Raw genomic sequence first — 12,670 nt, 5'->3', positions numbered from 1 at the left:
GAGAGAGGAGAGAGACAAGAAAGTAAAAATATATTTACTAATAATAGTAATAGTAATAATAATAAAATAAAATAAAACAATATATAAAATAATAAAAATTAAAAATTAAATTATGAGTGAACAAAAAATATCATATGTAATCGAGATTTAAATCTAAGGATAAAATTGAGCTCAAAATTAATGTAAAAATAAAATTTGAACAAATTTTGGGGTTTACAGCATGATATCAATCTTGTTTTTTATTATTTTTTTATTTTTTAACTTAATATTGGGGGAGGTTTGCCTTAATACTCAAGCTCTTTCTTTGGTAAAAGAAAATGGACATATGAGTGAATAAAATTCTTTAAGATTATTTTTGGATCTGAAAAGTACTAAGGAAAGATAAGAGAAAATAGTTTTCTATATTTGGTTTCATAATGAAAAGTATGGAAGAAAATCAAATATAATTAAAATTAATTAAAAATTTGTGTATTTAAAATTATTTAATTTTTATATAATGAAGAAAAATAAGTAAAATGAATTTTAAGAAATATATAAAAGTAATTTATTGATTTTGAATCTATTTTTTATTTTCTTTAATTATTTCTTTTCTTCTACTTTTTCTTTATATTTTCTTTTCCTCAAATTTTCTGGGAAGCAAGTATAGGCTTTATGAATTTTTTAGGATGGAGACACAATACAAAAAAAAAAAAAAACCCTCACACTCCTTTATTCATTTCATGAATCTTTTGGCATTGTTGTGCTTTTTTTTTTCTCCAATTCTTTTCTCAAAATATTCCTTGGCCATATCCGATGGTAATGACTAATGTTATTAGAAAATTATTATATTGTATCATTCTCAAATCTTTTGTTGCTCTCTCTTTCAACCCTAAAATCATTTACATGGTTGTTTGAGCCCAAATGTTTTGTCATTCTTTTAGCCAAATTGGCATATAGCAGAAGAAGTGCATGGTTATGAAATTATTATTTTTATTATTTAAAAAATCATGACTCTAAAATACTTACTAAAATAGTTTTAGGCGGTGAAAACATTTATTATAAAACGTATAGTTTGCTAAATTTTAGTTGTTCACATTATAATTTAAAAAAAAAAACTAAGATCAAAAATTATATTTTTATTGTGTAGTTTAATATGGAGATAATTATTATATAAAAGGCTAAAACATTTAACATCTCCATTATTATCGCAATGAAGAAGACGGGGACAAAAAAAAATTAAATATTATATAACTTTATGTGGACCCCGCATTTTGGCTCATGCATTTCCCACTCGATGGCAAGCTCAATTTTTATTTTGAAAAATGATTTCATTTATTAGGAAAATGACTTGGAGTCGCCACTTATTTTTGTTTTATTTTTAAAGGGTAACAAAATAAGAAAGAAAACCCTAAGTGCGACTCCTTATTTTGGAAAAGGTGGTCTGTGAAAAATCGGATTGGGCTCAGGGGTCAGGTTACTTATTGGGAAGGTACGGTAAAAACCGTAGCACCCCTCTAAGTCCCTAAAGTCGGGTCTCTACTAATAAAATGAAGCTGACATGACAATCAATAGGAAAATCAATGGATACTCAAATCAATCATGCACATATGGGAATCAAAACATGCATAGAAAATGACCAAAAAGAGAGTGGATGCGTACCTGAGCCACGAACGAGCAATGCGCTATCATAAAAATGGGGTCAGTGTACAATAAAAAAAAAAAAGCACAAAACCTATCACATACATCGCCAAACAGAAATTAAAACTGTTTAAGGGAAAACTGGATTTTTGAAGTTTATTTGAAAATTGGAATCTTGGAGATTATTTGAAAATTGGAGTTTTAGAGGTTATTTGAAAATAGGATTTTTAGAAATTAAATGTAAGAATGAGTTTTTTTTAGAAGTTAAATTTGAAAGAGATTGGAACCTTGAAAATTATTTGAGAGTTTGGGATTAAGTTACGAAAATTGGGACCTCGGAAATTAAATTTTGAAGGAAACCAAAATTGAAATTCATTTGAGAAGTAGAAATTGTGAAAATCGAATTATAAAAATTGGAAATCTTGGGGATCATTCGGAGGCAGAATTTTTAGAAATGAATGGATAAAATGATAATAATAAATAAGTAACGGAAGAAATGCGAGAATTAAGATATTGGAAACTGATAATTAAGTTCGAAAATTGGAAAATTGGAGTTTCAGATAACTAAATTTGGAAATCGGAATTTTGAAGAATTATTTAAAGACGGAATTTTAAATAAATGAATAAGTGAATAAATAAATGAATGGAATAATAATAATGACTGGATAAATAATAGTGAAAGTTAGAATTTCGGAAATTGGAAATTGAACTTAGGGATCAGAAATTTAAAGAATTATTTAGAAATAAATGAACCAGTGAATAAATAAATGAACAAAATAGCGAAAGTATGGATAAATGATTACAAAGATGGGAATTCTGGAAATTGGGAGTTGAATTTAGAGATTTGGAAATTTGAAGAATTATTTAGAGGGGGGATTTTAAATAAGTGGATAGGTGGATGAGTGAATAAGTAAATGAATTGAATAATAACGATGACAAAATAATAAAGATTAGGAAAGCTACGAAAGATAGAATTTTCGAGATTGGAGATTAAACTTAGAGATTTGAAAATTTAAGAGATTATTTAGGGATGAGATCTTTAATATATGAACAAGTGACTAAATAAATGGATGAGATAACATTAATAACGAAAATAATCATTAAACAGCTGAATGTGAACAATGGAGTTTTTTATATTGGAAATTAAATTTGGACGTTGGGTTTTTGAAGAACTGGACTTTAATTATTGAAATAAATAGATAAATATGGGATAATAATACTAATTAACGAGAATAATATTTAGGCGAATAAAGATGAATAGTAGAACTTTTGGGATTGAAAATTTAATTAGGACATTGGATTTTTGAAGAATTGGGCTTTAAGGAATGAGATTTTTGAAGGAGGATAAATAAACACATGAGGAATAATAATAATAATTAACAAACATGATATTTAAACAAATGAAATTGAATAGTGGAAATTTTGAGATGAAAATTTAATTAGGACATTAGATTTTTGAAGAATTGGGCTTTAAGGAATGAGATTTTTAAAAGAGGATAAATAAATACATGAGAAATAATAATGATAATTAACAAACATAATATTTAAACAATGAAATTGAATAGTGGAAATTTTGAGATTGAAAATTTAATTAGGACATTGAATTTTTGAAGAATTGGGCTTTAGGGAATGAGATTTTTAAAAGAGGATAGAAAAATACATAAGAAATAATAATAATAATTAACAAATATAATATTTAAACGAATGAAATCTGAATAGTGAAAATTTTGAGATTGAAAATTTAATTAGGACATTAGATTTTTGAAGAATTGGGCTTTAAGGAACGAGATTTTTAAAAGAAAATAAATAAATAAATATGAAATAATAATAATGATAACAAGAATAATATTTAAATAGATGAAAGTGAATAGTCGAATATTTGAGATTGAAAATTAAATTAGGAAGTCAGTTTTTGAAAAATTGAATTTTAATGATTGGAATTTTTAAAGGTAATAAATAAGTAAATACGGAATAATAATAATAATAACTAGAATAATATCTAAACGGATGAAAGTGAATAGTCAAATATTTGAGATTGAAAATTAATTTAGGAAGTCGGGTTTTTTTTTAAGAATTGAATTTTAATGATTGGGGTTTTTTTAAAGAATTAAATAAATAAATACGGAATAATAATAATAATAACTAGAATAATATCTAAACGGATGAAAGTGAATAGTCGAATATTTGAGATTGAAAATTAATTTAGGAAGTCAGATTTTTGAAGAATTGAATTTTAATGATTGTAATTTTTAAAAGAAATAAATAAATAAGTACAGAATAATAATAATAATAACAAGAATAACAATTAAATTCGGAATTGTGGGATTTTCAGAAAATTAAATTTAAAAATTCGGATCTTGGAGAATTAAAGTTAAAATTAGAACCTCAAAAAAAGAAAGAAAAAAAAGAAAAAAAAATTACTTTGAAGATTGAACTTTGAAGAATTAAATTTAAGGAATCGAGTTTCGAGAATTAGAGTTTGGCAAACTTAGTTTAGATTCGGGTTTTAGAAGATTTTTTCGAAAATGGTAATAATAATAATTCTTTTTTTTTTTTGTTTCAGAGAAAAAAAAAACATGAATAAGTAAATAAATTAGAACTTTAAAATTTATTATTATTTTTAAAGGATGGTTTGAGAATATATAAAACAAACAAGGAGATTTTTTTTAAAGAAAATGGAAAGAATTTAAAGTGCCAGTTTCTTCACGTGTCAACAAAACCCATTTCTTTTTTTCTTTTATCAATCAATTCCATGCATTACTGTAGCCCAACTTCCATGCCCCTTTTATCCATTTCTACCCTCTGCCTCACGCACATGATCTTCTCTACTCCACTCTCATCTCTTCTGCCTATAAACAAATACACAGATATTGTACCCATCTAGAACTGAGGCTGCAAATGATGCGTTGTCTTCAAAAACATCCGCTTGGTTTGTCAGGGGACCGAAGACAGCATCAAACTTGAAGCTTGGGTGCCCCATTTGATTTTACTGTAAGCTCACCATCCTCACCAGATTCAAAATCAACCACCATTGAAGCTCCAGCTGCAATTTCTTCACCATTCAGCGGCCTACATCGACAAAATACCCTTGTGCTCCCTTTCGACTCTAAAACCTTATTGTAAAGTTCCTTTTATCCCTTAACCCCTTCCATAAATTTGACCTTAAAACGTTCATAGGAATCTATTTGCTGTCCCATTTATAGACTGAATGGTAGAGCTCATTTCATTCATATCTGTAAGACACTTCTCGTATGATGAAACCTTTTGGGACATGCTGATGTGTTCTAATATCAAAACCTTCAACTTTCTTTTCATGCCCCTCAAAGACGAGAACTATTTGCTCCTCTTTCACTTTTCCCTTAAACACGAGATATTTGAAATCCTTACCCTACAACCGCCATGAACAGAGAAAGAAAGAAAAAAAATACGAACAAAAACAGAGCATAACCACGGGAAAGCAATCAAGCCATTGAACTAGATCCTGCATCTTGTGCTAATAAGAGGATCCAGAATAGGTGGAGGAAACCGGGAGTAATAATACGATTGATAAGATACCGAGCCCAAAAGAGCAAAACGACACAACAGTTATTCATCAAAGGAATCCAAGTAACCGGGAAAGAACCAAAACAAAGTAGGCATGAAAACTCAGATTCCGCACAGTTCACTACGCAATAAAATAAAATAATAACATTCAAGGAGCAAGACGAAATAATCAAGACCTGTGACGACGGGGAAGAGAGAATAAGAAAGGTGTGAAGAAACCATACCTGAAGTGTTCCTCTGATCCTCCCCTTTCACTGGCTGCCGAATACCACCCCCCCCTTACGAAAAAAAACCTCCTGTTTCTATCTTGTCCCTCTCTTCCTCAGCAAGCCACTACCCACTCTCCTATTCCCCCCCTCAGCAAGCATGGGCTTGCAACTACTTTCATGGGCAGCCATTATCTCTTGCCACACGTCCAAGGCAGCTGAATTTCTCTCCCGGGTCATGCCATGCCCCCCTTGTTTAAAACCATCAGAAAAACCAAGAGCTGAAAAGAGAAGGTCTACACCTTATGTTTGATTCCAAAAAGTATAAAAGAAATAAAAAAAAGTCAAGGAAAATAATTTTCTCATGTTTAGGTATCTATAGAAAACAAAAAATAAAAAAAAATCAAATATAATTTAAATTAGTTAAAAATTTATGCATTTTCAAATTATTTAATTTTTATGTTGATAAATTAAAATTAGTTAAATGAGTCCTAAATAGCAAATAAAAATAATTTATTGATTTAAAAAAAAAAAAAATTTCCTTCCTGCTCCTTTTCCTATTTATTTTCTTTCACCTTACATTTCCCCTCAAATTTTCCGAGAGCCAAACATAAGCCAAAAGAACAAGCTGAAGATAGAGATGGTTGAATATAAAGAAAGAGTTTTGGTGATGTACCTGGTGATTGAGTTTAAAGCTTGAGATGGGTGTTAGATTCTCTCAATCTTTTATGGTATGGCTCCTCTGCTTGGTTATGTGCTGCATCATCATGGCTTCTTTTAATGTCCTTTGCTGTTGATCTGTTGTCACCAGAATTCTCAGGAAAATCTAACGAGTTATGATTCTGTTGATGATCTTGGGAGTATATAAGATGGACCCCGCAATTTTTGGTTTTATTCTGGCTACCAAAATTAGAACCATAAAATGAAACCTCAAGGTCCATATATTGATTGGAGTGGAACTTGTCTCGAATAGTAGTCTTAGGATAGTACACCAGGCTCAGTTTATCCTCATTACCATTAATCTCATTGCACACACAAAAAGGACTATATACTCTCTTGTAAGCATATTCTTCTTCATCAAATTTGAAAGATAAATCTAAATGTGATTTTAGTGGATGAAGAAAGAAAAATGCAAATCCGAGGAACTGGTCATCTTCATACCAATTCATAGGGAACTCTATTCTTATTTGTCTTCCCATTTCCTGATGCAGTACCCACCCTGGAATTCCATGACTTCCTAGATCAATTAGTTTCCCTTGCGAAGGAGGCTGCACAGTTAAAAGTAACATGAAAATGGTGTGGCTTTCATGAGGTATTGAAAAAAACATGGTTACATATGAAGAAGTTGGGATGGATTGTTTCACAAGTATTTTGTAATTAAAAGAGAAGAAAAACAAAAAGTTTAAACAAAAATTATACCTCAACTTTCTTGAGCCATTTGAGGAGAGACCAGAGAAGTGTGGATGAATTGGACAGATTTCCTAGGCTTGCGCAATCATGTGCATCGATTTCTCTTAGATTTGATGGAAGCTCTGGAATTTCTTCAAGCATGTTGCAGTGACTGATATTAAGGAAACTCAGATTACAAAGTTGAGTAATAGCAGCAGGTATATGACGCATATCGTTTCGGCTTAGATCTAAACCTAGCAGTGAGGATAGGCACCATAAATCGCTTGATGTTACTCCATCCATTAGATTCTGAGTTTCTGATAAACCAAGTTTTGTTAAATTTTCCATGTCCGCTGTGACTAGGTTTGGACAGCCTCCGAGATGGAGATACATAAGCAATTTCAACCTACCAATGCTGCTTGGAAGACGACTCAAGTTTTTGCATTGTTTCAATGACAAATAGGAAAGATTATTTACATATTCAATTGATGATGGAAGCTCTTTTATACCCGTTCCACCCAAATCAAGATCTTTCAAGCATTTCATATCATCCATGATTTCTGGAAAAGTCTCCAAGTTTGAACAATTCCTTAGAGAAAGATAGCTAAGGGATTTCAACCAACAAATGCTATTTGGGAGACGACTCAAGTTTTCGCACCCCTCCAAATTAAAAAAAAAAAGAGATGATTTAGAAATTCAATTGATGATGGAAGCTCTTTTATACATGTTCTACTTAAATCAAGATACTTTAAGCATTCCATATACTTGCTGATCTCCGGAAAAGTCTCCAAGTTTGAACAATCACTGAGATTGAGATATTCAAGAAAGACCAAGTGTTGAATGGTACTTGGCAAGCTCCTAATCTTTCGGCACCCACTCAAATTCAATGAAGTAAGCTTCTTTAGGGAACCAATGGATGAGTCAACCTTTTCCAAACTTTCACAAAATGCAATATTTAGTCTCACCAGATTTGACATATATGAGAAGTGTGGCATGCTAGTGAGCCGTTGAGATCCTGATAAATTCAACACCTTTAAATTTTGAAGACACTGTAACAAAATAAATTAATTATTTTATTTTAGCAAATAAATTTTGATGAATTGAAAAATTAATAATACAAAGGAAGGACACAATATAACTGAATAGTAATACTACCTTTTCCCCTTGCCAAAGGTATCTTATATTGCTATGCTTCAAGTTGAGTTCAATGAGGTTCTCCCCTTCAAAATTTGAGGGTAAGGATTTTAAAGTATATCCTTCCCAGTGAAGATATCTTAAATCATATGACGGAAATTCAAAGTCTTCAGGAATGATGAGTTTTTGATACTCCTTTCCCATATCATTAACATTAACATCACAACTCCAATAAACTTTGAGCAATCTAAGTCTCTCCATCCTTTCGAAAGCTTTAGTAGTGAATGAGATTTCTCTTGATCTAGACATGTCTAGAAATATCCCTTCAATTGCTTTCGGCCCCTAAAACATAAAAGTTCAAGAAGATGAGTAAAGCGAAAAATATATAGAACCTTACCAAAATTATAAAGATACATAGGTACTTTAATAAAAATAATAATACTATAAATCAACTAAGTTTATGCATTTAGATTATACCTTTTTTTGTCTCAATATGCGGAAAATATCCTCAGGGTCCCACAATCTACTCCATTTCCAAGGCTTTTGAGGATAATCATGTTGAACAATTTCTCTACCCATTTCTTGTACCAAATCATGCATCCCTATGATGTTATGTGAAAGAGTAATTAGACACTTGTCACTAAGAACTCTTATTACACCCTTTGCACAGTCAAGTAGTCGTGTAACATCGTTTTTCTGACATCCTTTGAAGAAGCATGCAACATCAAGAAATATCCCCTTCTCTATCTCATCTAGTCCATCAAGGCTTATACTAAGCACATTTTGGACTTGCTTGTTGGGTTTTTTTTTTTAGTTTTTGCAATGTACTTTCCCACTCATCCTTGCTTTTACTAAAAAGAGAAGAACCCAAAATTTTAATGGCTAAGGATAGGCCATTAGCATAACGTACCACACCATTTGAGATAGATACATAATCTTTTTCTGGAATATTTTGTTTAAAGGCATGTTGACAAAAAAGCTTAATTGATTCCTTATAATCTAACTCCTTAACTTCATATGATACATTCACTTTATGCACCCTCAGCAATTGTTGATCTCTAGTTGTTATGATGATTCTACTTCCAGGACCAAACCAATCATGCTTTCCTGCTAAGAATTCCAATTGCTCTAACTTGTCTACATCATCAAGAATGAGAAGAACCTTTTTTGAGCAAAGTCTTTGTCTGATCACATGAATATTATTTATTTCCAAATTTTTTCCCCTTATAATACCACTAAGAAGTTCTTTTTGTAATTCAAGTTGACTTGAGTGGCTTTGAGATCTTTCTCTCACATTTGTAATAAAGATACTACTCTCAAAGAGATGGAAGATGTTATTATATACAACTTTGGAGATTGTGGTCTTACCAATTCCTCCAAGTCCATAAATCCCAATCATGCGAACATCACTTGACTCAATATTTATCAATGATTTCAATTTTTCCAAATGAAAATTCATTCCAACCATGTTCTCACTAACATGTAGTAAGAGCTTAGAATTCAATTCTTTGAGGATGACATTAGTAATTTCCTTAATAAGCCTTGTCTCATATCTGTCAATTACGAAGTATATGTGGTTAGTTAATAAGTTGCAAAAAAAAAGAAAAAAAAAAAAACAAATGTGTAGTAAATTGGTAATAATTTGTAATCTTTATTGTGATTGAACTAGTGACTAATCGAATGTGAACCCAAAATAAAAAATAAAAAATAAAAAATCACCCAGTTTACTAAATTATGTATTTTTAATAATATCTAGTAATCTCCACTATTATTGAACTAGTGGCTAATTGAATTTAAACCAAAAAAAAAAAAAATCCAATTGACTAAATTTCATATTTTTAAGTATTTTTTTATTTTATGAAGCATAATGTAAATGAGAAAAAAAGTAAAAAAGAAAACAAAACTTTCCCTACTTAAAAAATGGGGGTGGGGAAAAGTAAAATCATGTCGTTTTTACCTTCTTTTCCTCAATATTTTATTTTTGTACTATTGTCTATGTTATTCAAAAATAAGAAAATCATTTCTCATAACATTTTTTTCCCTTGGTTTTCTAAAAACAAAATATAGCCTAAGTGAAAAGTTAGGTTTCTAATATTCAGGTTTTTATGAAAATTTGTTGATCATTTCATTTATTATGAAAAGTTTTTTTTTTTTTTTTTAATAAAAACCAAATTTATTATAAAGCCTAACAAATGGGAAGCTACAAAATCGTTATATTAATCCCATGCCAACACGGTAGGAATATGAAGATATTATGCTTATCTTGAATAAGTAGATCAATAAGAGAGACTAATTGCGGATTTCTTTTGGAGTAATAAAAAAATTTTAAGATCAAAAAATAAAATTAAAAGATCCTAGAAATTCAAAAGTAAATATTCCTAAAGAAAAATTGGGATAAGGTGTAATGAGATGAAAATATTTGAAACAATTATGGTTAATTTTTCACCTTTTTAATCTAGAAAGTTTTAAAATGTATTTCATTTAAAAAAAAATTAATTACCCTTATTTTTTTATAATGACTAAAATAGACTGATTTTAACTTTTTATAAATTTAAAAGAAATAATTAATGTAATATAATCTATATCATTCCAATCTCAAAAATTATTAAAATAATAAAAATTATAATATTCTCTAATTTAATTGTAATAAAAAATACAAAAATAAACCATAATAAAATTATCTTAAATTTAAATATTTTTTAAACTCTTTATTTGTTCTCTATAAAGTTACTAAAGTTATACTCCAATAATTTTTCTATTTTCTTTTTGTTAAAGTTGGTTTGAGCATAATAATATTCTAATATTTTTTTTCTTTTAGTTATGTATATCTCTAAAACTACAATAAGAAGGAGTATTACTTTGTTAGCAAGAAGTTTAAAAGTAGAAAATAAAGATGCATGTAGATCACTTAAGTGAAAAAAATTGTCCTTATTCATGAAGTGTTTGATATGTATACTCTTAATTAGAACTATAATGTTTCTAATTAAATCGCCTCATCATATTATCATATGACATTAGAATTTAAGGAAGACTCTCACTAATTATCTTGAATAAAAAAATATATATTAAATTTTTTTATTATTAGTGAGAGTTAAATAAATAAATAAAAATTGAAATAATATATTGAAATAATTTATCGATTTTAAATCTATTTTTAATTTTCATTCATTTTATTTTTTCTTTCTATTTTATTTCGCTTATATTCTCCTTCAAGCTTTCTAAGAACCAAATATAATCTAAAGGTAATAAACAGGGCACATGGATGAGGAGAAGTGGAGAGAAAGTTGTTGTCATCTACCATCATATTGAATGCATTTATAACAAAAACTAAATTTTTCCAAACTTGTATCCTTATTAAAATTTGTAAGTATTGTTATTAAATCTGAAGATGCAACTCTTTTTAATACTACATTTCTTAATTTAAAAAAATTATAAAAGAATCCAATGTGACAAAGTATCTAAGAAGAAGAAAAAATAAAATAAAATAAAGGGAAATTCCATCTACAAGCAATAATGGCTTTTAGTTTTATTTTCTTCTATATTTTTATTTTCATATTTAGTGTTGACATGGTGGTTGATATTGAATAGACTTTTAATTTATTTTTAATTTTATGTTTTTTCAATTTTATATGATTTTTATATTTTATTATTGATAAAATATATTTTTTTTTTTGGCAAAAACTAATATTTTTTAATTTTAATTTATGTAATTTTTATTTTTATATTGTACTTTTATTAATATAAATCTTCAATTTTATAAAATTTTTCTCTTTCCTTCTAATTTTTTTTTTCTCCATTTTCTTTCCCTTGACTCTCTCTTTAATTTTCAAAGAATCAAACAAAGGTTAAGTGATAAAAATTTTAAAAATAAATAAAAACTTTTTTTTTTTTTTTAATTTTAGAAAAGCATTTTTGGTAAAGTTGGATGAACAATCTGTGGAAAGGTCAACCCAGATTGAAGGAGAAAATTTTGAAATTAAAGATCAAAGGAAATTATAGTTACCGATAGTTTTGTAGATCATATCCAGCTAGATTGCCTGCTTCTGTCAAGGCAATTCTCCACTTCTGAATCTTCTTCTTTTTCTCCACGTCAGCTTCTTTTTCGTGATGATGAAATGCTTCTTCATAACATCCTGACTGTTTTCGCACTTCTGATGGATCCACATGATAGAAAATGGGTAGAATTAATCGCTGCTTTGTTGCCATGCAATCGAAGATCTTCACGAGCTCATCTAGACACCACCTGGAGGTAGCATAGTTTTTGGAAAAAATGATAACAAAAATCTTTGATTCTTCAATAGCATTCAGGAGCTCAGACGCAATTACTCTTCCTCTCACGAGTTCTTCGTCATCTCTAAAGGTGCGAATTCCATGGGAAATCAAAGCCTCATAAAGATGATCGGTGAAACCATAGCGGGTGTCTTCTCCTCTGAAATTCAAGAAGACTTCATAAGGGAATTGATGGGTTGATTTAGAAGAGGAAGAAGAAGAAGAAGAAGAAGGAGGAGAATAAGAGATGATTTGGGTGTTTGTAGAAGTCATGGTTGTTTTTTTCCCCTCCTTGAAGCTTGATTTCTCTTCAGGCTAGGAGGCAGGGGTGGCTTAGCAATATTTAAGCTATTTCTTGAGAAATGTTTAGGGAGGAATGTAGGGAAGAAGGTAGGAGGAACTGAGGAAGGACGTCGCCTGAAATTTCAGGGAAGAAAGGGTAGCATTTGTGCCGTGCTTTGATCCTGGTAGGTGGGTATGAAGAAAACACCAAATTTCCACAAAAATTTCGT

General features: G+C 29.4%; 1 protein-coding gene across 2 annotated transcripts; it reads right to left on the bottom strand.

Annotated features, from left to right (window-relative positions):
• Positions 1 to 5,145: 5,145 nt before the first annotated feature.
• On the bottom strand, positions 5,146 to 12,608 carry LOC117909778 (disease resistance protein RPV1-like). 2 transcript variants are annotated; one of them, XR_004650444.1, is made up of 6 exons: positions 11,893 to 12,608; positions 8,367 to 9,442; positions 7,911 to 8,231; positions 6,786 to 7,804; positions 6,043 to 6,634; positions 5,146 to 5,647 (listed from the first exon to the last, which is right to left on the bottom strand). XR_004650444.1 is itself a non-coding variant. In XM_034823829.1 (5 exons), the coding sequence occupies exons 3-4, from the start codon at positions 7,308 to 7,310 to the stop codon at positions 6,056 to 6,058; spliced, it is 1,104 nt and encodes a 367-aa protein (XP_034679720.1). In that variant the 5' UTR covers positions 7,311 to 7,804; positions 7,911 to 8,231; positions 11,893 to 11,973; the 3' UTR covers positions 5,146 to 5,647; positions 6,043 to 6,055. The 2 variants fall into 2 exon arrangements, 1 of the variants encoding a protein (XP_034679720.1); XM_034823829.1 differs by lacking the exon at positions 8,367 to 9,442 and having other exon boundaries at positions 11,893 to 11,973.
• Between the last annotated feature and the right edge of the window lie 62 nt (positions 12,609 to 12,670).

Source organism: Vitis riparia, unplaced genomic scaffold, assembly GCF_004353265.1.
Source record: "Vitis riparia cultivar Riparia Gloire de Montpellier isolate 1030 unplaced genomic scaffold, EGFV_Vit.rip_1.0 scaffold349_pilon_pilon, whole genome shotgun sequence".
Lineage (NCBI taxonomy): Eukaryota > Viridiplantae > Streptophyta > Magnoliopsida > Vitales > Vitaceae > Vitis > Vitis riparia.
The sequence above is the reverse complement of the archived record's forward strand: the minus strand, read 5'-3'. Positions and strand labels throughout refer to the sequence as shown.